The sequence below is a fragment of the Barbatula barbatula genome (genome assembly GCF_947034865.1).
Source record: "Barbatula barbatula genome assembly, chromosome: 15".
In the NCBI taxonomy this organism is placed as follows: Eukaryota; Metazoa; Chordata; class Actinopteri; order Cypriniformes; family Nemacheilidae; genus Barbatula; species Barbatula barbatula.
The window spans coordinates 21,893,489-21,919,928 of NC_136778.1; the positions used below are offsets into that span (position 1 = coordinate 21,893,489).

At 42.5% G+C, this 26,440-nt stretch overlaps 1 protein-coding gene across 1 annotated transcript; it reads right to left on the bottom strand.

Moving 5' to 3' along the window:
- Nucleotides 1-809: 809 nt before the first annotated feature.
- Nucleotides 810-26,148, bottom strand: LOC306905084 (uncharacterized protein). The gene is made up of 11 exons (XM_079475467.1): nt 26,094-26,148; nt 23,878-25,792; nt 23,103-23,228; nt 19,558-19,727; nt 16,185-16,329; nt 15,966-16,085; nt 12,358-14,307; nt 10,153-10,326; nt 9,881-10,054; nt 3,017-3,063; nt 810-2,928 (listed from the first exon to the last, which is right to left on the bottom strand). The coding sequence occupies exons 2-11, from the start codon at nt 25,764-25,766 to the stop codon at nt 2,393-2,395; spliced, it is 5,331 nt and encodes a 1,776-aa protein (XP_079331593.1). The 5' UTR covers nt 25,767-25,792; nt 26,094-26,148; the 3' UTR covers nt 810-2,392.
- Nucleotides 26,149-26,440: the final 292 nt, after the last annotated feature.

Below are 26,440 nucleotides of genomic sequence, written 5' to 3' on the forward strand. Positions count from 1 at the left end.
ACATCAATATCTCTATCAAAATGCCTCTTTGAATTGTCTCTCCCTCTCCTGAATCCGCCTCTTTTCAGTGGGCATCTTGGCTACGAAAAATACCCAGAATAGTGAAAGGATTTAGGCATTCAACCATTTTGAATCAAATAATGTGATGCATTACTTCCATCATTCATTCTTCTTGCTAAAACGAAAAAAAAAGACATGTAGCTTAGATTGCCTAATGCCTACCAAAAAAATAGTAAACAGGGCAAACTCCGCCTGCTGGATTTATGAAGATTTTAATTCATTTCATAAAACTTGATGATGGTTCATTTGTTACACATCACAAACTCACCTTTTCCGACAACGTTGAGTCGTCTCACCCGACAACCGCGACAATCTCCTTCTAACCCCCAGTTCACACTGCATGCGAGAGCAGCGCCATCAACGTAACTACATCATCGCACCTACAGAGTCGCGAGGGTATTTACACAGGAAGCTTTTGTACAGCGTGACAGCAGCTGCATCAAATGTCCAAGGTGAGCAAACCAACCATACATCATGCATTTGTTCTCCAAGTTTAAACATTTGTAAATGTGATACACTTAAACTTATATTAGCAAGTGTGCAACATTCACGTAAATGGTAAACAATAAATTCATGTTGTTCATGTTGTTTCAGTCATACTTCAAAATAGGACAGACCTAGACTACCTGAATACAGACTACAGAAATATTTAAAAAGTGTATATGTGAAAAGTGGTATATGAAATTTAAATGTGTGCTTGTTTTTACCATCTAGCAAAAAAACACAACAGGCTTGCTTATTCTGTGCATTTTGAGGACCTTTATTGTGGAACAATAATTTTGTCCATCTAAAAGTGTACTGTCACTTTAACTGAGCTTGAGCAGGCAGCAAAAATAGACTCTGCGCCAAAACCATCCCATCAGTGCTGCTCACGCGACGCCGGCTTGACATTTAGTGCCACGCTCTTACCACAGCTACAGGATATAGGAAAACTCAATACTATAAAAGAAAAACCACCATACCATCTAGAGAGTAAGTGTTTAAATACCCAATATGGATCCCTGTGCTATAATGATGTAATAATTACTTTCTGTACATTTTGAATATATTGAATAAACATCTTACATATACAAGGTTCTATATGCAGCAGAACAGCGACATCATTAAATTTGAAATGTTTGAATGGACCATCCCATTTTATGATGGTCAAAGCAAATGTTTTTATGCCATAATACCCAAAAGATTTTTTTAATCAAAACAGCTTAAAGCGACACTTTTGAACTTTTGCTCATGGGTTCCCCCACGTGGTTGAAATAATGTTGCTATAATGTTTCTGTTGTGTACGGTGGCCAGAAAGTGCAAAACAACAAATCGCTAAATTAAAAACAAATCTAAAAGCAAAATAAAAACCCCAAAATCAAAATGACAAATCTGAAAACAAAATATAAAATTCTAAAAACAAAACAGCAAATCATAACACACAACAACAATTCGGGAAACAAAATAACAATTCGGAAACCACATCGTCAAGTCAGAAAGCAAAATGAGAAGTCAGAAAACACAACGACAAATCAGTAAACCGGAAAAAGTAGGTATTTTGTTAGAATGGGATAGCTACTGCTGATTGGATGAAACTCCTGTCAATCAAGATATCCACGACGTTCAATGTTACTATGAAAAAGGACATGCATATGTGATACAGCGCATATTCATTGATAAAAGTTTAAAAGCTACATAAAGTTGAAATGGGCTCATCTTGCATTAGGAGTAGATGCGTGTCTGTTACAATATAAGCAAATCACATGATATGTATTTTAATCTGTTGGTTATGGTGAGAGAGTGACTGACGCGATCGTTTGTTTTCGCTTATAAATATAAACATAAGCCTAGATATCTTGATTGACAGGAGTTTCATCCAATCAGCAGTAGCTATCCCATTCCAACAAAGTACCTACCTTTTCCGGTTTACTTATTTTGTCGCTGTGGTTTCTGACTTATTTTGTTTTCCGAATTGTTGTTGTGTTTTAAGATTTGCTATTCTGTTTTTAGATTTGATATCGCATTTTCAGATTTGTCATTTTGATTTCGGATTCTTATTTTGCTTCTAGATTTGTTTTTAGTTTTGCATCTTGTTGTTTTGTTTTGCACTTCTCAGCCATGGTAGTTGTGGGTTTTTGCCCCATTTATTAGGTTAATTGTATTTTGGCGACAACTGCCATTCTTTGTTGTTTGTAAAATTTATGAAAATGAAAGTTTTGTTGTATGTGTTTCACAGGTTGTGGGTGTTAATGTTTTCCCCACGGAGCAGCTCATGAAAGTCCGTCCCAGGTATGCAGGTCTTTATTTCCTCAATGACATCCATCATGCCTCATAACAGGTTCCTATTATCCCCTTACATCTCACACAGACGAACTGAAGAATCTGAATAAAGTCCGAATCCTGCGTAGAGGGGCTCAGTGAACTTGGAGTGGAATGTGCATATGTGCGTGTACGTGTGTGCGTTTGCATCAGACACGCTGTAGAAGGACAGAGTGCCGGCCGCCCAGTCCAGATACACTCCTACTCTGTGAGAGGGAGATGAAGGAAGAGGAACGTTTGTGCTCTTCTTATTGTGCCACGCAGAGTAAATCGTGTCACAGCAGTAAAGACTCCAGGACTGTTCATTCAGCCCGAACCTGCAGTTACTGCCTCCTTTCCTGCTGATTCCTTTATATGTCACTGATATGTGACTCCAGCCATTCCAGTCCACTTCCCAATAACAGCGTCCAGACAGACTCTCCTTACACAGAAGCTGCTCGTAACGCTCAAATCTGTCTGGATGACCGGGATACGGCTGCTCCGCGTGCACACATGTTATCTTTCTGTTTCCCTCTGACAGGTGGAGACGAATGTGTGCCGTGTTTGGATCCACAGTGACATCACATGCGTCTGTACACGGGAGAAGAGATGAAAAATATCTGTAACATCACTAACTGACAGATCTACCATATGCATTTGTGCGAAAGTGACAACCTACATTTTCGTAATCCTGGTGTGATCCTGAACAGCTCTCCATGATCCAGACTACACGGCGAAGAAGATAAAGACAGTTCAATGAAATAACAAATAGTGTCAATTAGTGTTTTATATAACAGTTTTTCCCTGAGGGAAACATAAAATGTTTAGAGATTGTTGCATATTTTAATTACGTGTAACTTTGTATTAAAAAGGTCACACTTTCACTGTTTAAAATTAGAGATTGATGTACTATGAAATGCTGCTGACTTGCAGAAAAAAAAGGAAGGGTCAAAACTGCATGCCCCCAAAACATCCCCACATTATGATAAAATATATTACTGCAAGCACCTTATTAGGAAAACTTTGACCACTAAAAGGAAAGTCCCAAAGTTTGTGTGTAGGGCAATGTAGGGCAAGCTACATTGAATATGCAACAGTTAAAATACCTATTTCTAAAAAGACTAAGAAATCGACGTTCGATGATCAATGTAGGATAAGTTTGAAGAACTGTGAAGCTAAATCTACCTATAAAATACATTTTAATTGATTATGAAAATAGTTGTCAACAAATGTCATAATCGATTAGTTGGTCTGTGACGTCAGTTGCCCACTGCCCCACCATTATTTTGCATTTGCAAGTGGAAAATCCAAAGATCTTTTTATTTTTGTTATAATATCACAATATCGAAATGTTTTATATAAGCAAGTTTATCATAGTACTATTTGGTTTTCATGTATTTGTTATATAATAACGACCTGCAAACTAATAATTCATTTTTAAACAAGGGGAAATCCTGAGGTCCTTTGTTTAGTTGTGGGTACATCACAAAATGTTTTCTTTTTGTTCAAAGAAAGGGAAGAATGTAAAGGTCTAACTCTGAAGATCAAAATAAGTATTATTCATTAGATTTCCCACCTGTACATCCATACAATGCACAACTCAATATTTGTTTTGTTTATTTATATTAGTTTTTTATTTAAAGCCCAAGTGAAATCAAAATGACCTATTTATTTTCATCTATTAAAAATAAGTTAGACTTAAGGTCTTTAATAACTGACATGCTCCTACGTGCAAAAAATACTCCACTTTAGAAGATATAAGCGTTCAAAATTGACAGCCTGGCACCTGCACTAAAAAAAATCTAGAAATTCCAGGACATCACGCTACTCTTCAACCTTTCATCAAAGCTGTTTTACAATCAAATCTGCTATAGAATCGGAATAACCCGCCCCCTTCACTATGAGAGCTGTGGAAGCGGTGCCTCAAATAAGCCACTTGTTCACTTGTTCGCACATTTATATTGTTCTAAATGGTGAATGACTAGTGCACTCCTGACTAATGACTAGAGGCTCCCCTCTTCACTGGTTCAAATTCTACCTCTTCGACAGATCCTTCAAGGTGTTGCGGAGGCGATCGCTGTCCACTGCCCATCACATGATCACTGGGGTCCCTCAGGGATCGGTGTTTTGACCGCTGCTTTTTTCCATCTTCAAAACATCCTTGGGACCCATCATACAGGGACACGGCTTCTCCTATTACTGGTATGCCGACAACAATCACTGTAGCAGCTTGCATTACTGCCTGCCTATAAGATATCTCAGCTTGGATGAAAGAGCATCACCTCCAGCTGTTATGCCAGTTAGGCCACTGGTGACCCCCTTTTCATCTCTGTCTACTGGCTTTCAGTTGAAGCCCGTAGCAGAAGTCACTGCTTGACTACAGTACTATCAATGGATCTGCACCGGCATACTTTCACACTCTCCTACACCCCATCAAGAATCGTGTGTCCAGCAAATGAGTGGCGTCTTGTATTGCCTTCTCATAAGGGCAGTAAATCGCTTTCCCGCTCATTTTCCTTCACAACTCCTTCCTGATAGAACATTCTTCCTAACTCTGTAAACCACATCTCTCACAAGATTAAAAAACTACTTAAAACCCATCTCTTCTGTGAATACTTGACAGACGGATTAAAAAACTCTCTTTCTCTCAACATGTAGTGGTCTAGCTTTTGTTGAAACTAGTAACTTTTGTATTTGCACCTATTGATTTATTGCTCCTGTTTCTTTACCAGTTGTGAAGAACGTGTATCAAACACACCAACCTTTTTTGGCTTTAAATAACCTCGGCAGGTGACGTGGCTAATTACACCAGCACCTGCAGGTTATAAATTTGCGTGGTGCGATAGCGTCTACAGGTTCCTACTTTGTCTGAAAGGACGTCCGGCACGCCTACAGTGCGTCATTGAGGTGCAGCATCTCGTTCCCGCTTTTTCAGGGAACAGGGTTACAGCCAAGTAACCTGAGACGTTCTCTTTCAAAAGCTTCTCTCAATGCTGCGTTTCAAACGCTATGGGAACAAGAATACCAATACCACCACACTGGAGGTGTCGGGATCCCCCAAGGCTGTTTGGTATTTGTGCACAAGCCAAGAAGAGGGATCAGACGTGACTGTGGGATGTAGACTCCAGGACGTGTGAGCCTGGAGTAGCATGGACATCCAGACTATAAAATCGGACAAATGTGTGCGGAAAGGACTAGCTTTCCACATCACACACTTGCTGCAAGGGGACACCTCTTGCTAAAGCCATAGAAGATGAAACCCCACCTTGTTGAATGAGCTTTGACACCTAGAGGTGAAGCTTGACCGTGGGCCTCATAGGCCAGAGCAATAGCATCCCTCACCCAATGTGACATTGTTTGCCTGGTAACATATTAAAAGCTGCTCCGATTTACGCCACTGACTACTGCGGTGGATGTTGTAGAGTCTGGTCGGACCAAAAGGCCAACTCATGGGATCGTAAAATGTAAATGGCCGAGCTATCACCTATCTGGACTGACCAGGGCACATTACAACACTCTCCCCGAGCTTCAAAGGCATTCTTGGGGGGTCCCGAAAGTGTAGAAGATAGGTATGGTTAATCACCGTTAATTATACATATCCTACTGTGGTTAACTTCATAGTTTCCCGAGATGCACTACATATATTGGAGGAGAATGCGTTTTCTCTTTGGGTAAACAAAGGCGTGAGGATACGGTTTCCATTGTATTTTTATACAGTAAAAATTGTAGATGATGATCGTTAAAAGGGAGTGTTATGAAATCTTAATAGAGTAAATTTTACCATCGGTGACGATCCCCAGCGGACAATTTGTGTTGAATTGATATAAAATTGACGTCAAATGCTGTAACGTCATTTTCTCCTAATACCCGGTTTCGGAGTTCATTGTGTGACCTGTGTTTTGACGTATTTTTGATGTGCATTCTTTGTGTGAGGATGCAGAATAGCTTTAACCATTCAAAGGGAGAAAAATGTAACTGGACGGAGAGGTCGACAGTGCCAGCAAATCTCCAATTCTCTTAAGAGAGGTGATGCCATTAGAAAAAACATTTTAAATTTCAGACTCCATAGATTCGTTTCGTAAATCGACCCTTCAGTGCTCACGTCGTGCAGAAAATCAGCCTGGTATGCCTGCAGAACCGCAATCGTGTGCAGGGCAGCACCAGCCTGACCGTCTGCCTGAAAAACCTTCCCCACCAGTGCAAATGTAATCCTGCAAGGCTTGGCGGGGAGAGAGGGCTATTTCAGAGACGATGATATCCCAGGTGTGGCAGAGGGTACAGATCCAGGATCAGCGTCGCTGATTGACTTGAGAACCTATCATCTTCGGACTATTTTGAAAAGGCCAATGAAATTGGCGAATTAAATTTGCAAGCCGGACTCCGCCCCCGGATATCCGGGTATAAAAGGGAGACGGCGTGCTGCATTCATTCACCTTTTGTGCTGAGGAGCCTGAGAGCATCTCTTGAATGCTGCAGCGGGCGGCAAGTGTTGTGGCATGAGGGACACAACGTCTCGCTCCCTCCATCAGGGAACGAAGGTTACATACGTAACCGAGACGTTCCCTTTCTGTTGGTCTCTCGACGTTGTGTCGAACCGACAGATGGGGTTCCTATGGAAATCGCCACAGCACTATGCCGCGTCACAATCTTTAGCGCAGCGACGGTGACTGGCCTAGGCGTGTCAGACGCGAGCGCTAGCGCGAAATTGTAACCATCCAGTGGGTTTGGCAGGGCGTCCCAGAGCTTTGGCAAAGATGAGAGGCACCTGCCCTCAGCCACCACAGACGGAGGCCTTGTATCTCTAATGGCGAGAAGCCGTCCAGTACCGTAGGGCCACTGGGGAAGCGATGTTCCCTGAAAGGGGATATGCGCTACGGAGACCACTTCATATAGTGGAGACACCAACATGGTCTCGCCCGCAGGGGAGAACTCATGGGAGGTAAGCGCGGACTAAGGTACCGCTAGGTGGATGTCCAACTGGAGGAGGTCATGGGTCACCACGAGGGGAACCATCTCATGAGGAAAACATCAGACGGAACCACACTGTTGGGGGGTTACTACGTGTGGGGCACTAGGTCCGGTTAGAGCTATGTGATAACTCAGCTGATACCCGGCCATAGGAGGCAGGGCTGCTCCGCACAGTCCACTGCCATGGAGTGCTTAGTGATGGATGGAATGCCTGTTCTTCGCCTGAGGGGAAAGAAGTGAGGCTGAATTAGCGCACTGACCCGTCCGCAGGTCGCTTTCGCAGGCGTACACCCTACCGGCCGCTGGTCTCACGTGCTGGCAACATGCAAGACTCGGGCTGACACCGGGCTGACACCCCATGAGGAGGCCACACCCCGAGTGGAACGTGCGTACCGGAAACAACACAGACAGGGTTGGGTCTTCCTCCAGAGTGGGGAGCGCCTGCAAGTTCACCACCTGGTCCCGAAAGGGAGTGGTGGGAACTTTGGGCACGTAGCCAGGCCGGGGTCTCAGGATCAAGTGAGAGTTACAGCGCCCAAATTTAAGGCAATCCGGGGATACGGAAAATGCTTGTAGGTCCCCTACCCTCTTGATGGAAGAGAGCGCCAGCAGGAGGACCGTCTTCATCGAGAGGTGAGGAAGAGCGGCCTCCTAGGGGCTCGAAGGGGGGCATCTGAAGGCCCGCCAGGACCACATTGAGGTCCCAAGAGGGAACGGAGCGCGGACGGGCCGGATTCAGCCTTCTCGCACCCCTCAGGAACCTAATGACCATCGCCTCCGAATGCTCGCGGCAGCCCGAGAGCGCACGGCTGACTTGTCAACGTCCGTTTCATCCCGAGCTCAACCTCCCCGGGGGAGGGGGCTCCAAGGAATCATCCAGGTCGGAAGCCAGTACGTCACCCTCCGATGCTGCAAGGGACATCTCATTTTCGTCATGCATCGTGTCCGAGTACGCGGGGAAGGAGAAAGATGACGAGATGCCGTCTTTTGGAGAGTGGCCAGACAAGCAAGACGGGGCATGAACGGTCCGCGAGCCTGTGGCTGACGGATTAACGCTCACGGAAATCCCCATGTCACCCACGCTGCTCGCAGTCGCTGACGTCGTGGCCAGAGCTACCGCGGTCACAGGACGGGAAGCAAACGAGGTGGTGGCAGGCTCTTAAAAGAACGTCTGAATAGCCATCCGCCCGCAGTGCAGGCAGGACTTATCCACAACGGCTGCGTCAGCGTGTTGGACCCCAAGCACGCGAGGCTGACATCGTGTCCCTTCCCCTCCTCAATGAGTGTGTTTCACCCGTGAGATCAGCGAGACATGCTGCGCTGTAGAAATTTGCTCTTTTAGAGAGAAAAACACCTCCGGAACCACTGAGATGCCAGGGGAAGTCACTGATGAGGGACAGTCCTCTGCACCACGTCGAGAAATCAGCTCTTTTAGAAGGATTGTCATCAGATGCGAAGGCTCCGAAGAACAAAAGGTGAATGAATGCAGCACGTGGTCTCCCTTTTATACCCGGATATCTGGGGGCGGAGTCCGGCATGCAAATTTCATTCGCCAATTTCATTGGCCTTTCCAAAATAGTCAGAAGATGATAGGTTCTCAGGTCAAACCCCATCTGTCGGTTCGACACAACGTCGAGAGACTGACAGAAAGGGAACTCAGATGTCAGATACATCTCAAAGTTCGTACTCAAAGACGTTCTCCCTAAGCATTTGAAAAGCAGCATCGAGAGTAGCTTTAATTTGATAGGGAACAAGCTTCAAATGACACATCACTGGTAACACTTCCTATATCTTCCTATACTTTCCAATATATTTTTACATCACTGTGGTTATTATGTTGTAAAATGCTGCTTTGCCAGTAACTGACTGTGCAGTAAATAAAACGCAATTGGTTGTTTTAAAAGGGGGCAGTGCCACTCGATATGTCTGGCGCTCTCTGCCTTTTTCAGTTTAGATTTCGTCAACACATTAAATAATGCTGCGCATTCCAAGGCAGCTGGGACTTTAAGGTTAAAAATGTCAAAATTAAGGTTTAAAATGTCAAAGTTGAAGATTCTATTAATGTGGTGAGGAAGGGACGAGAGCCGTGAGGCAGGGCATATTTTACGGAGGAGATCGGGAGCTTAAAAGGAGGACCGGCAGGACTGTTGCCGAGAGAGGACCGGGCCCGGACATTTGTAAAGTTTGTGTTTGTGTTTTTACTTCTGTGTTTATTGTTTCTTTCGCACTTTTTGAAGTATACATTTACACATAAATACCCCAGGGTTTCATTTAGTAACAACAATAAAATAATTAAGAAATTGTTTAGATTTTTATCCAATAAATCAATTACTCTGGGAAAAAACTCTGATTAATCATTAATGATTGTTAGTAGCAGCCCTATTTAATGTGGGGTTTTTTGCGAGACAAAAGCGCAATTGCTGAGTCAGACAGCTGTGAAATGGGGGTTTATTACACTACACACACACACACACACACACACTAACACACATTATCTTAGTAACGAAGTTGGTAAAGTGTCAATTATCTGTGCTAATAGTGTAATCTGTGAAAAAAAGACAAAAGCTTAACATACTTAAGTTTGTTCAGTTTGTAGTGTGGATCTTCCAGTAGAGCAGATAGCAGCTGAACTCCTGTCTCTCCAGGATGATTGTAGCTCAGATCCAACTCTCTCAGGTGTGACAGGTTTGATCTCAGAGCTGAAGCCAGAGCGCCACAACCTTCCTCTGTCACTAAACAGCCTGATAACCTACAGAGAGAATCTAATATTATACTGTGACCTCTTGTTGCATCTGACTTTCTCTTGTTAGAACATGACATTAAGACTTTCATAAGACAAACACAGACCTCAGTATTTCCAGTTGACAGTGTGGATTGTCCAGTGCAGCACAGAGGATCTTCACTCCTGAATCCTGCAGGTCGTTGTTGCTCAGGTCCAGCTCTCTCAGCGGAGAGTTTGATGCCCGTAGAGCTGAAGCCACAATTTCACACGACTGATCTGAAAGATTACAGCCAGCAAACCTGACAGGTAGCAGAACACAGTTTGGTTGGCCTGGTATTCTGAGCATAGCTTGGAGGTAGATCAATGTATAGTGCCCTTAATAACTATTGGAAGAGTACAACATTTATATATCTGCTGACATCTGAAAAGCTGACTCAAAATAAATGTGAAAAAATCTTATCCAAGGCTTGACATTAACACCCGCCAAATGCAGGTAGATTTCAGACAGCCACTCCCACTAGCCATTTTTGGCGGGTATAATATATTTAAAAAAATGTAGATTTCTTAAAAGTCATGTGAAATAAGCTCGACCTGATTTTGCCAAGTGGTTGATGTCCTCAAGGCCACACATTTTGTTGACCTAAGGACAACATATTTATAAATTAAACCTGAACCCGCTGCAAACCCCAACCCTAGAAAGTAAAAAAACAATGGTCTTGAAGCACCTAACCCTGATTGGAAGATTCAACTCAAAATAAACTGTAAACGTATTTCTACAATCTGATTGGCTGATTTAAATGTCATTGAAAAAGGATATCAACCACTTGGCAAAAACAGGAGAGGTATGAAATAATAAACAATGCGCAATGCCATTACCAGACTATGAAACTACAACTCCCATGAGCTGTAGTCGGAATGTACACAACACATAAGTCCTCGTAAAGAAAAAAAGAAGTTAAATAGAAAAGTCTGTTGGTCATACTGCCAGCATGTTGACTAAACGGTCAAAGCCAGCTTTGCTTGAAGATAGTTTGGTAAATGAAGTGACTTTCTCTCATTAAATTCGTTAAGCTCAAGAAGATGAAGATACTAACTCAGTTCAGAGGTCGCATTAGTCGACGTGTACATCATTAAGGTTTATTATTTTAAGTTTTATTTCAAAAGGCAACTGTTACATTTTACGGTAGGAATGAAACTACAATAATGGAAAAAAATGTTACATTTTATAATGTTTTTTAACTTAAAAGACACAAAATTGATAACGTATGCAGTCAACAAATGCAGACAGCTTCTGAACAGAAACGCTAACTAAAAAAAGAGTGTGGATGTGCGAGTAAGCGATCTGCATTTGAAAGGGTTTTAAATCTAGCTAAATCAAGTAAAATTTGTTAAAATCAAGTAATTTAACCATGCATAAAGTCAACTTTAATCATATATAATGTATTTACATAACAATAAAATTAGTAACTTTGGAAAACCACTAGCCACTTTGGACGGTGAGCGAAAAAAAGCATGTCAAGCCCTGCTCTTATCTGACAAGTTTGGAAACAACAAAGACTATATTTTGACATAAAATGGGATTATAAATGGTGTAACCCCAATCTCACGGAGCATGCAGCGCAACTCCTTGCCCAGGCCCTGGTAATCTCAAGGTTGGACTACTGCAATGATCTCCTTGCTGGTCTTTCTGAAAAGGCTATCAAACCACTTCAGCTGTTTCAAAACGCAGCAGCACGGCTCGTCTTTCAAAAGCCCAAAGGGGCTCATGTGACAGCCCTTTTCATCTCTCTCCACTGCCTACCGGTTGAAGCCTGTATCAGATTCAAGTCACAGATCAGCACCGGCATACTTTCACACCCTCCTACACTCCTAAACCCCATCAAGAACCCTTCGTTCAGCAAACGAGCGACGCCTTGTAATGCTCTTCTGTGAATACTTGACAGACAAATGAGAAAAAAGAAAAAGAAACTAAGCTTTTCATCTCTCAACCGGTAGTGGTCTAGCTTTTGTAGAAACTAGTAACTTTGTATAAGCACCTATTGTACTATTGCTCATTGCTCCCTGAACTCGCTGTAAGTCGCTTTGGATAAAAGTGTCTGCTAATGACTAAATGTAAATGTAATAATAACGTTTATTTTAAGCAGAAAGATAACCTACAGATGATAACAAAAGGTCCATGGATATTTCAACAAAAAAAGTCCTATAACTAAATCTGATGGTTAAACACAACGGACAAGTGACAATCAAACTGTGGTAGACATTCAGAAAAGATTCATAAAGCTAATACATTTTTATATTATACATTGAGTAATGAAAATTGTAAAACTCACAGTGCTTTCCTGCAATTTCTCAGAGCTGGTAACAGGTTCCTTCGACCCTCTTCAGATGTGTTGTATTTTTTAGGGTCGAGTTCATCCAGCACCTCCTCTGACATCTGAAGTATGTAGGCTATCGCTGAACAATGCGCGGCAGAGATTCGGTGTCTCGAGTTTCCCTCTGATTTCAGAAACTTTCGAATCTCTGTGTACAGCGTCTGATCGTTCATTTCAAACAGACAAAGAAACAGATTGATAGACCTGTCAGCTGACAGACCACATTCATCTTTGATTTTGTTTTTAATGTACGTTGTAGTTTTCTGGATGCTCTTTGCGCTCTCCTCTGTGTGAGGCAGTAAACCCTGTAACAGTCTCTGATTGGACTCCAGTGAGATTCCCAGCAGAAATCTCAAGAAAAGATCCAAGTGTCCGTTCTCACACTCCAGGGCTTTCTCGACGGCTCCTTCAAGTAAATTGTGAAGCGCATCAAACATCTTCAATGCCTCGGTTGTGGTGATTAAATGTGAGTGAAACACATAAAACGCAGCGAGAAACTCCTGAAAGCTGAGATGTATGAAGCAGTAAACCTTCTTCTGATAAATCACAGATTCCTCCTTAAAGATCTGTGTGCACATCCCAGAATATCTCACAGCTTCAGCGACATCGATGCCGCACTCTCTCAGGTCGTCCTCGTAAAACATCACATTGCCTTTCATCAGCTGTTTGAAAGCCAGTTCCGCTAGTTTCAGAAGCACTTCTGTGTTGGACTGCAGGAGTTTCTCTTGATCTTTCTCATCTCTCTCATCGTACTTCAGACTTTTCACATTTATCTGAACGTTTAGGAAGTGTATGTACATTTCAGTCAGAGTTTTAGGGATTTCTGCATTGTGAGGGTCTTTCAGGATGTTCTGAAGCACAGTGGCTGAGATCCAACAGAAGACGGGAATGTGACACATGATGTGGAGGCTTCTTGATGTTTTAATGTGGGAGATGATTCTTCTAGCTTGATTTGGATCGCTGATCTTCTTCCTAAAATATTCCTTCTTCTGAGCGTCATTGAACCCCTGGATTTCTGTCACACGGTTGATGTGTTCAGGAGAGATCTGATTGGCTGCCGCTGGTCTGGAGGTGATCCAGATGAGAGCAGAAGGAAGCAGATCTCCTTTGATCAGATTTGACATTAACACACCAACGGATGAAGTCTCAGTGACATCAGAAACTTTCTCGCCGTCTGCAAACTTCAGCTGAATTCTGCTTTCGTCCAGACCATCAAAGATGAACACAACTTTACAGTCCTCATAAATCTTTTGGCGCTGATCTTGAAGTTCAGGATGAAAGTCAAGCAGGAGTTTGTGAAGACTATAGCGATCGTCTCGAATCAAGTTCAGCTCTCGAAATGGAAGCACGAACAAGAAATCTACATCCCGATTGGCTTTTCCCTCGGCCCAATCCAGAATGAACTTCTGCACAGAGACCGTTTTACCGATTCCAGCGATGCCCTTAGTAAGAACGGTCTTAATCTTTCCTTTCCCATCTTTTCTCCATGCATCACATCTGGATTCAGGTGAGAGCTGAAAGATGTCATTGCAGTGGATGGACTTACAGTGTTTCAGCATCTTTGGTTCCTTGTCGATCTGTAGCACCTCATGTTCTTCGTTCACTCCTTCACTTTCTCCCTCTATGATGTACAGTTGCGTGTAAATCTTGTCCAGAAGGGTTTTATTCTCCTGGAGTTGGATTCCCTCAAATAAACTTTCATACTTGTTCTTCATGCTGGTTTTGTGAATGTCTTTGACTCTCTGCAGAACATCAGAATCATCTTGTGATTGTTGTTGTTTCACATCCACCAGTGTGTGTTTCTGCAGGTCTGTGTCTGTGTAGTGTCGAGTGATGAGTGAATCTCTCAGGTCCTGCTCACAAAGTCCACAACTGGACTGAACCAGAGCTGGATTATTCCTGTGCTCACTGCAGAGACACAAAATGCATTCAAAACCTTTCAAATTTGTACACCCTAGATAATAAGGTGTAAGGCAGGGTCCCCAAGCATGGTCCTTGCTGGTGTCCTGCAAAGATGGGCTCCAAACTGCCTGAACACACCTGGCTGCAAATTTCTACTAAAGCTTTGTCTCGTTTCGGAAGGCATGTCCTTCGGAGATCTCATCCTCTAAAGGATGCGGTATAACGGAGGATCCTAACTTAGAATTAAACAAGATGTCCTCTGTAGGACAAACGGACAGAAAAGGAAACAGGAAGTACCACATTGCTATGACAACACATTGCGCTCTCACACCTGTCAAATTAATCAATACGATTAGTGTATTTTAGCAATAATTTCGACGTGATTTAAAAGGGGAAGTCCGGACAAAAATTTTAAATCTGTCATTAATTACTCCCTCTCAAGTTGTTTAACATCCTTATGACCGCCAACGCAACCAATCTTCAAAGTGCTGAAAGTGCGTACCAGTAAAATCATCACCGCGACTCCGGTGGTTCAGTATAAATTTATATAATGCGACGAGGATACTTTTTGTGTGCAAACAGACTAATCTAATGACTAAATAAAAAACCTCCTGATTTGAGTGTTAGTTTCCAGAGCGCGTCCCTGAGACATCCGGTGTCAGCATCGCTAAACCGCATGCGTCGAGGGATGCTGACACCGGATGCACTGTCATGTGGCTTGTGTGTTTGATTGGGTTGCAATCTAACGAGGAGTCAGAAAGCTTCTAAAATACCTTAATTTGTGTTTTGGTGAAAAAAGGAGGTCATACAGATGTTAAAGTACTTGAGGGTGAGTACTTAATGGCAGAATTATCGTTTTTGGCCAGAGGTGAAAAGTTGGTTACATTATACCTTAAACAATACCAGAAAAAAATTAACATTTCTTGCCTTACTGTTTTAAATGTTTAAAAATTAAAAATGTTTTAAACATTTAGACGCCACATATTTGATTGAATGTGCAGCTGCTGCCTTTTAAATAAAAGACTTGGGTGACGCGAATTGTGGGTTATCTCTAGCAATGAAGGAATGTTCTACCTGTTTTATGAAACGAGGATGAAGCAGCCTTCAAAGGAGATCTCCGGAGGACGCAGGCTTTCCGAAACAAGACACAGTTTATGTCTCTCTACGCTGCTTAGCTAAATTAACATGACTTGTTTGTTTTTGATGTTATGTGCCAAATTCTTGGGACCCTCGCATCTGGCGCTATATTTTTTGACCAACTCCCACCACTTATGAGAGATTTGCGGTGAGTCCTGCAGGAAAAAACGCCTAGATGACTGATCTCTCTCTGGTCTACCTCAGCTGTCTAACAGTGCTCGTCAATGTCAATCTGATTGAGGTGGCTAAACAGATGAAGGGAGCTGATGATTACTGTACCATCAAATGAAAGAAGGGGGGATTTGCTATTGACAGAAGCCATGGTTGAGGACTGCGAAAGAACGTTTTTATTACTATTTGAAGGCCCAACGACACCAATCCCCCCCCCACCCATTGTAACCTCCTCGATGTGCATTACTCCATCACTGATATTAGGTGGTCACCTATATGGTTCTCCTCCTCATGGACACACATTTCTTTGTAAACACATTTACAGTTGGTTTGTCTTACTCCTTGTACTGTCTCACCAGGTTGCATTGGTCACCGCTCTGTCACTGAGATTAAGGGGCATATCCATGGAGTTATTAGTCCTCATGGAAACACAGCTGGCTCCTAAGGATGTTGCTGATGCTTCATGCTTGTTCTGACTGATGACACAAATCACCACACAAAGCATTAAAGATATTTGTAACTTTCTTAAAAACATTTTATGTAGCATGTATGTTTTCATATTCATAATTGTTTACCCAGCTTTACATGTCACTGATCTATCCCTGAGATTAAGGGGCATGTCCATGGAGTTGTTGGTCCTAATGGATATACAGCTGGCTTCTGGAGATGGTTTCTCCTCCTCCTCTCTCTCATACAGGCTCATTTTAGAGGCTAGTGGGCCTGCAAAGATTGAATACCAGGGCTAGATGCAACAATAAGGAGCCGCAGAGATGACATTTTTCTATGCAAAACCCGGAAGCAAGTAAGCATTTTAGGAATTCTGGTTCCATCGCTCAAAAGTCTATGGGTTTTTTAATGGTTTTTGGTAAATCACCTAACAATGTCTTTGGTTAACAAAACCTCTAAATATTAATAGGTTTTTTCCAGGACATCATTTTTAAAGCCTTGTTGTGTCTTAAAAATGATGGTTTCTAACAAGTTGCTAAAAGCGACACAATAATGTTTTTTAAGTCTGTTTTTTAAATTGACTTAAGAATCCTAATTTAACTATTCTGTTTTAGTAAATAGCTAAATAAAACTAGGAGTAGGGCCTAAATAAAAAACAGCAAATGATCGGTTACTGATAACCTCCATTCCCTGAGGGAATAAAACATTGTATTAGTATGTCATTATGTGGATCCTTTGGCAGAATAATAACATTGACTGAAAGCATGATTCTATATGCAACACAGCACCTTATGCAATTTCGCGTTACCTTCTCGTAAGGAACTACAGAAATTAATTGTTGATATTCACAGACTAAGTGACATATTTTTAAACCACAGATGCAGAAAATGCTATATATGTGCAAAACATATATAGCCATTGGAGGCTATTTCATGGATAAAAGATAGATGGATAAAAGATCCAATGACTTTCCCATGCCTGCTCCGGAGCAGGTTATCCTCATAGAGCAAGTTGCTGTGGTTACTTACATACCCTGAAAGTTATCCCCGTTTTGGAACCGAAAGTTGAGGTAATCTATCCCTTAAATTTACCCGGGTTTGTCACATAACCAGCTTTCTGGAATACCGCCTCAGCCTCTGACTTTTCACCCGTAGGCTGCCATACCGGTTTTGGGAGAACCGCGCATGAAATACAAATGACGTGTGTCTTTATTGTTTCCTGATAAACATCATTTCTGATGCTATCTTTCTCGTATTAACTAGGTCCAGATCGAAATTATGACATTTTTCAATAATCAAATTAGCCTCCCTCAACAGGTTTCATTGTTAATTGTTCAAACTGCGATCTGCTGTGTCAACTCTTCGTTTCACTATGGTCGATTGTAATCCTAAAATAAAAAAATGCGCATTACAAATACAATCTTCGAAGCGAAATTCATTATTTATCAAACACAACATAACTTTTTTTAAAACAATAACATACAGTAACAAAAACGAAACAGGCCTACTCTAAATTATTTGTTAACCGCAGTTTGATAGAATACGATATTGACGTTTAATCAGTATACTTAGATGCGAACATTTTATTTGAAACCAATTAAACTTACCGTTAAAACTCGCTTATTCTTCATTTTAGCATTTTGCAACTTACTGCAAGTTATATAAAAGGCTACACTGTTGTTTCACTTTCTGTTTTGTCTGTAATAAGTAAGGAAATCCCCAAGCCACTCCCCTTAAAAACCTTTATAATTAATGAAAACTCTGAACGTCAGGTTGAATCGGTCTCGAGTGTTATTACATTTTTATTTAGAAAGAACAAATTGTTAATCATAAACATTTTTGAAACGCTTATACTTTTCAGAATTAGAAAAAAATTAAAAAATAACAAACATCTACATCTAGGCTCCACTGTAAATTTTTACCTAGACTGCCTTTGAAGGGACCATTTTTATTCTTGTTTGTTCTGTTTAATTTTGCACCTTGCTTTTAAGTGCTCTGGAACTTTTCTGAGACCCCGTTATTGGCATTGTAAATACATATAATCAGATGCTAATCGTAGTTCCTATCTGAAAGTGCAAGCTAAGATATAACAAGAATCTTGTTTTAATCAGATAAAAAACATCCAGGAGGACTGGGCTTGTTTAAATTTAATTTCTAGATACAAATAAAAAATGGATTAGATTGAGATAGGACCACATTCGCATGTTAAAACAGAGTATAATATGATTTATTAAAAGAAAGCATTTTACACATGTTCCACGCATTAAACAAGATTCATTGAAATGCCTGAACCATCTTTACAACATTGTCTCCGATCTATTAATGGCCTTTTTGCTTCCAGAGAGTTTTGACATCTGTCAAATCTCGTATGCGAAAAGTCCATACCTCACACCAGTCTCTTAAATTCTATGGAGGGATTTTTCAGTCACAATATAAACTAAAAGTCTAAATTTGAAACTAAAAGTCCAAGTTGAAAATGAATTTGGTATATGGGATTGGGTATTTGTATGTAGGATTGGGCATTTAATCATTTAGCCATTTAGAATTGAGGATTTAGGATTGAGGAGTGTATGCAAATTAGGAGGCGTGGCCCAAATACTGGAGGATGGGTTTGAAATGGCTGGTGCGCAGAGGCACCTTATGGACAGCAGCTCCCAGTGCTAAGGAGCACACTGTAATGAAACCAGAGCGAGTGAGTGACTGGAGCGAGGATATGAGGCGCCGTATAGGGTTTAAATCAAACTGCAATTATGAATAAATATATAAAAGCGTGCATACACACATATACATTGCTCACATATACATGTATAGTATTGGATGTTCAAGCACATATGAAAAACATGTGCGCACTAATGTGAAATCCATACCAATAGATATAGTAATGCATGCATGAACACTTTTTTACGCATACATATAAACTCGATGCGTACAAACAAACCTATTCAACACTCGCACATACACGTCTATAAAACACTCGCACATACATACAAACTCGAAGCGTGCAAACACACCTATTCAACACTCGCACATATAAACTCGATGCGTGCAAAACACATCTATAAAACACTCGCACATACATATACACTCGACCTGAAGGCTCTAGGAGTTCCCGGCTGAGACACCGGCTGGGCAGGACTGGACACCGGCTGGAAGGGCGGCTGGGCAGGACTGGACACCAGACTCAGGACCACCAGACACCCTCAGTTGCCTCTTCTTCTTCAGCCGAGCCATCCGCCTGGTGGCCGGCTGCAGGAACGACGAGAATGGGACAGGCGGCTCAGGATTGGAGGTCTCGGACGAGGACCCCCAGGATTCCCATCTCCCCCGCTTGCCAGTGAGACTGGGTGGTTGTGGAGAGACTGCAGAGGCTGGAGAGTGGTGCGTGGCGATGCCCACAACACCGATCCGCAGGGGACCACTCTCGGGTATCACTACCAGCAGAGATGAGTAAAGGGCGTTCGATGAGGTCGCGGACTCCGAACGAGTGGCGGCAGTTATCCACACGGCGGGAAATCCAACAGCCTCATCGCCCTCATCTCGGAGTGAGAAAGTGGCTCTTTGAGACTGGTGTTGAACAGCACCGCCAGCTCCTCCTCCCCGAAGACGCCTTGCTCGGCAATGTCAAGGAATCTCTCCACATACTCGTCCACAGTCTCACTTCCCTGGCGAAGACTGCAGAGGTGACGGGCCGGGCTTAAACGGTCAGTGTCCATGCTGCCGCTGGGTTCTGTTTTGGCTCGTTCGTTCTGTCACGGGAGGCGTGGTGGAAGAACCCAATCGCAGGCAGCAGTGAAGGGGTTAAACAAGACTTTAATAATAAATAACAAAACAAACACCCACGTGGGGGAGTAGCGGCCCCTTGGTTATTTTCATCAAGACGCAGAGAGTTTCAAACGGGTGTCAATTTATTTATTCCTCTCAACGAGCATCATGCACCATGAAAACTACAGAAGAATAGAAGAAATACAAAATGCTTCTATATAGCTTCACATATGAATCATGTTTACACACAATATAAATAATTGTAACAAATTACCAACATGAAATGAAATAAAATATGTTTTTTTTAACTTAAAATCCGTTCTGACAATAATATAAAATCCACACATTTTCCTTCATACCTCATTCCACTTCTCCAAGGGCGCTAAATCAAAGAGTTTCTGCCATCAGCTAACATGCTCTCTAGCTCCACACACCATCGCAGTTCGAAGCTCTTAGAAATTACATGTACGAGCAATACAAAACAATAAAGTAAATCACCATGTAAACTCTTTCTTTATACGATTCAAATGGATGAGCATGATAAATAACAAAATGGTTATAAGTTTTTTACCGTTCTTCTGACGATACGTGAGAACCACATTGTGAAGTGTAGCGGGAAGTTTAGCGTAACAAAAAACATCCGAGGAAGAAAGGCGCTTTTTCAAAATAAAAGCGGAACAGACAGGGTGCCATATACAACATATACAAACAAAATATTATATATCTTATAAACTCTGTAGGAACATATTAATTTGATTTATAAGACATTTACAGGGGGTAACAAAACAAGAACCAGGGACACATTAACCAAACACGAAATACTGACAAAGATCTAAACAAGAACTTTAACTTCAAAAGAAACCTAAACAAACTATAGCTAACCGAAGAGGATTTCAGGACAATGTAACGATCACAGGCGGGATACAAGTACAAGCAAGGAAACATGTACAACGAACAAGCACAAGACAATAGACAAGAGGGCATTATATAGGGAGACTAACAAATGAGATAACGATGGGCAGGTGTGGGTAATGAGACACAGGAGGAAAGCAATACTAGGAACGAGAGGTGCGTGGCCAAATGACGAGACTGGAGAGAACGCATATTATGTCCTGATTGACAATAATATGTTTCTCTCCACATAAAACACGTGGGTCTGTCATGATTCTGCCCCTTGACCAGAAAATCAAGACAACAGAAGGCAGAATCATGACAAAACTATTATAGTGCATAAAAATGTCTTGGGAAAAAGTTATAATCAGCACTCACGCGCTTTGTCTATATTGGCCATTGCATTTATACTGCAGTAATCAAATGTTTAGGCTTGGGTTTCCATCCAGCAAACTGTTTAAATAGATCACTTTTAAAAGGTGTTTGAAAACTCTCTACTTCAAAGGAAAATGTGTAGTGGGTATCTTGGGTTCCCTGTGGCTAATTTGACACCTCCCAGAAATATGCTGGAGGACTGGAGAAATCCTGAAATGGGTAGATACATTTTTTCCAACCTGTTTCCCTGGTCCAACACCTATTCTCAGCTCTACAGTTCCTATTTGTTCCACGTCCATCAAAAGTCCCCCAGATAAACTCTCGATTCAGATCCCCGATGGTTATAAGGACTTCCAAGACATCTTCTGTCTGACCCGGGCAACCCAACTCCCACCCCACCGACTATGGGACTGCGCTATCGATCTCAAGGAAGGTGAGCCAGTGCCCAGAGGCAGGATCTATCCATTATCCATACCAGAGCAGATGGCCATGGAGGAATATATCTCTGAGAACCTTAAACAAGGTTATATCTGCCAGTAGCGATCCCCTGCCGCCTCAAGCTTCTTCTTTGTGGCCAAGAAGGATGGGGGTTTGAGGCCCTGTACTTATTATACAGCTTTGAACAGAATAACTGTCAAATTCCGTTATCCTCCTCCCCTCGTCCCTGCAGCCATAGAACAACTGAGGGGAGCTAGTAAATTCACCAAGTTGGACCTCCGCAGCACATAAAACCTGGTGCGTATAAGAAGAGGAGACGAGTAAACGACTGCCCTTTGTCACGCCCACGGGGCACTATGAATATCTCATCATGCCTTATGGACTAGCAAACGGACTGTCTGTTTTCCAATACTTCATGCATAATGTGCTCTGAGATTCTCCACTGCACCCCTTTTCTGTAATCCCGACCCTTCTAAGCCCTTCATCGTGGAGGTAGATGCCACTCTTCCACATGGGTCGGAGCGGTGTTGTCTCAGGGTAGGGGAATCCTCCCACACTTCATCCATGTGCCTTCTACTCCCATGAGCTCACCCCAGTGGAAAGGAACTATGACGTCGGAGATCGGGAGTTATTGGCTTTTAAACTTCGTTTAGAAGGGTAGAGGCATTGGCTAGAGGATCAAAAGAACGACCTAAACAAAATCACAAAACAACCTGATAATCTACAGAGAGAAAGGATCCTGTTTCCTATGAACAGTTTGCATATGGGTTGATTATAAATGGTAGTTTAGTGACCCACCTCTGTTCAAAGGGGCCCGAGAGGTACCCTCCTGCCATTGCAAGTGGGGTACACCCTCCGGGGCGGGACCGGCTCTCTCTCTCTTCCGTCCCAGAGCGAAGGCCGCATCCGACAGCTCCACGGCTTCCACGAGCTCTCAGAGGGACATAGGGTTCCGCATGCTCACTGGGAACCTGGACAGGCGAGGCAGAGCGCGCAGCAAGCGGTCAATGACCACTCTCTCTGCTACCTGGGAGGCTGTCGGATCGTCTGTCAGCAGCTAGAGGTGTGCAGTCCGCGTCAGCTGGGCTGCTTGGGCTCGGACGGGGCTCGTCGTACTCCCACCGGTTGAACTGATGCTGCTGCCACCGGCGATAACCCCACCGTGCGAAAATCTCTGCCTTCAGCCTTTCGTAGTCCTCGGTGTGCATGTTATTATGGTATTTTTAGAATTCTCTATTTGTATTTTACAGTTTTATGTTATCCCATGATAGTCAAGCTTTCAAAACAATTCTCTTGAGTCTGTTGTCATTGGGAGGCGTTATCTACTGTCGATTCAACCAAGGTGTTTGACACAAAGGGCGAGAAGAAGAGAGAGAGAGAGAGAGAGAGAGGGAGAGGGAGAGGGAGGGAGAGAGGGAGAGGGAGAGGGAGAGGGAGAGGGAGAGGGAGAGGGAGAGGGAGAGGGAGAGGGAGAGGGAGAGGGAGAGGGAGAGGGAGAGGGAGAGGGAGAGGGAGAGGGAGAGGGAGAGGGAGAGGGAGAGGGAGAGGGAGAGGGAGAGATAATATAATCTAATATTATACTTCACTCCTAAATCCTGCAGGTCATTGTTGCTCAGGTCCAGCTTTCTCAGCTGAGAGTTTGAAGCCCGTAGAGCTGAAGCCACAATTTCACACGAATGATCCGTAAGATTACAGTCAGAAAACAGTCTTATAATACAATAAATGATGTCTTTCGTTTATATGTCCTATTTGTTTTTATCCTTAACAGTATATAAATGGGATTATAGCAAACAATTTTAGACAGCTCAGTGTTTTCTGAACTTTACAGCTGCGCCGGCATTCTGGCTAGTCAAAAACTTTTACAAGGAGAATGAAAAATATGCATACTATATTAAAGAAACTTTACAAAAATGATGAACAGATATTTTTGGAAATAGAGAGAGCTATTTTCTTCCTTCTCTTTGAAGCAACTTGCGCTCAGCTGGCCGCAGTTCAACGTTGAACGTTTAGGCTGGCTATCCGAGAGAAGCTCTTCAGGCTATCCATTTCAAGGTACATCTATAAATAGGAAAAAATGCAAAGTGAACTTTTGCACTTACTAGACGCATGATCACAGAGGCACTAAACAATGCTCACACATAGTTCTGTCGGTTCGCAAAACTTTTAACGTTTTCTTACTAAACACAACGTCATCACTTAGTGAAATATCCCCTTAGTGCTGTGAGAGCTGAAGTGACCCAGCTGGCTGAGATTTTAGCGGAAGTACGTCATCGTCCCGTGTGCATGTACACCACTGAGTCAATTCTAATACATTCTAATAAAATGTATTGAGTACTGTTGGGACTTTAACACTCACAGTGCTTTCCTGCAGTTTCTCAGGGCTGGTAACAGGTTCCTTCGACCCTCTTCGGATGTGTTGTATTTTTTGGGGTCAAGTTCGAGATTGATAGACCTGTCAGCTGACAGACCACATTCATCTTTGATTTTGTTTTTTATGTACATTGTAGTTTTCTGGATGCTCTTTGCGCTCTCCTCTGTGTGAGGCAGTAAACCCTGTAACAGTCTCTGATTGGACTCCAGAGAGATTCCCAGCAAAAATCTCAAGAAAAGATCCAAGTGTCCATTCTCACACTCCAGGGCTTTCTTGACGGCTCCTTTCAGCAAAGTATGAAGCGTATCAAAGATCTTCAATGCCTCGGTTGTGGTTATTAAATGTGAGTGAAACACATAAAACGCAGCGAGAAACTCCTGAAAGCTGAGATGTATGAAGCAGTAAACCTTCTTCTGATAAATCACAGATTCCTCCTTAAAGATCTGTGTGCACATCCCAGAATATCTCACAGCTTCAGCGACATCGATGCCGCACTCTCTCAGGTCGTCCTCATAAAACATCACATTGCCTTTCATCAGCTGTTTGAAAGCCAGTTCCGCTAGTTTCAGAAGCACTTCTCTGTTGGACTGCAGGAGTTTCTCTTGATCTTTCTCATCTCTCTCATTGTACTTCAGACTTTTCACATTTATCTGAACGTTTAGGAAGTGTATGTACATTTCAGTCAGAGTTTTAGGGATTTCTGCATTGCGAGGGTCTTTCAGGATGTTCTGAAGCACAGTGGCTGAGATCCAACAGAAGACGGGAATGTGACACATGATGTGGAGGCTTCTTGATGTTTTAATGTGGGAGATGATTCTTCTAGCTTGTGTTGGATCGCTGATCTTCTTCCTGAAATATTCCTTCTTCTGAGCGTCATTGAACCCCTGGATTTCTGTCACACGGTTGATGTGTTCAGGAGAGATCTGATTGGCTGCCGCTGGTCTGGAGGTGATCCAGATGAGAGCAGAAGGAAGCAGATCTCCTTTGATCAGATTTGACATCAACACACCAACGGATGAAGTCTCAGTGACATCAGAAACTTTCTCGCCGTCTGCAAACTTCAGCTGAATTCTGCTTTCGTCCAGACCATCAAAGATGAACACAACTTTACAGTCCTCATAAATCTTCTGGCGCTGATCTTGAAGTTCAGGATGAAAGTCAAGCAGGAGTTTGTGAAGACTATAGCGATCATCTCGAATCAAGTTCAGCTCTCGAAATGGAAGCACGAACAAGAAATCTACATCCCGATTGGCTTTTCCTTCGGCCCAATCCAGAATGAACTTCTGCACAGAGACCGTTTTACCGATTCCAGCGATGCCCTTAGTAAGAACTGTCTTAATCTTTCCTTTCCCATCTTTTCTCCATGCATCACATCTGGATTCAGGTGAGAGCTGAAAGATGTCATTGCAGTGGATGGACTTACAGTGTTTCAGCATCTTTGGTTCCTTGTCGATCTGTAGCACCTCATGTTCTTCGTTCACTCCTTCACTTTCTCCCTCTATGATGTACAGTTGCGTGTAAATCTTGTCCAGAAGGGTTTTATTCTCCTGGAGTTGGATTCCCTCAAATAAACTTTCATACTTGTTCTTCATGCTGGTTTTGTGAATGTCTTTGACTCTCTGCAAAACATCAGAATCATCTTGTGATTGTTGTTGTTTCACATCCACCAGTGTGTGTTTCTGCAGGTCTGTGTCTGTGTAGTGTCGAGTGATGTGGATCTGACAGTAGGAACCGCTGCAGGTCACACAGGACTTTACAGCTTTTTCACAGCAAACATCACAGATCACATCCGCAGTCTCATCAGGACCGGATCCTCCCATGACTGTTTCTGGATGAAGATCTAAAACCGGAAATGTGGCGTTCTTGTTTTCCATTCAGTTTTTGGTTGAGATTCAATTCACTATGGACACAAAACGAAACACACGATGAGAAAACGATGAGAAAGAATCAGTGAAGTGAATGGCTAACGTTAAGTATTAAAAACACATTTGAGTTTGTGCATAGTTTGAATGTTGCAACAAAACAGATTCTCTTTAAAATAGTATTCAGAAAAGTGTCTCGTGTCTCAGTCCATGTTCAGTCAGTCACCTTCCCTTTCCTCGGAGTCCTCGATTATAATCACGTGTCAGCTTACAAACGTGTCGTTTAATAAACACTACTCGATATTACAGTATAAAGTGTACAGTAATAAACAAACTTACCCTGAATGCGTTTGAGCGAATCTTCTTAAGGACGCTCGCAACTTGCGCTTTTGCCTCATCCCGGAAGTTCATTATTTCTTATTTTAGAGGAAGCGCGTGCACACATCCTCCGCATGGGGACGCGCGAAAACCTCTGCAGTTCTTTAAAAAACGTGTTATAATACAACATATCATAAACACTAGTTTGTTTTATCCTTACTAGTTTATTAATGGCATTATAGCAAATATTTTTAGGCACCTCATTTTTTATGAAACGTACAGCCGCGCCGGCATTCCAGCTAGTCAGAAATGTTTACATGGAAAGAAAAATATGGATACTATATTCATGGAAAAATTACAAAAATGAT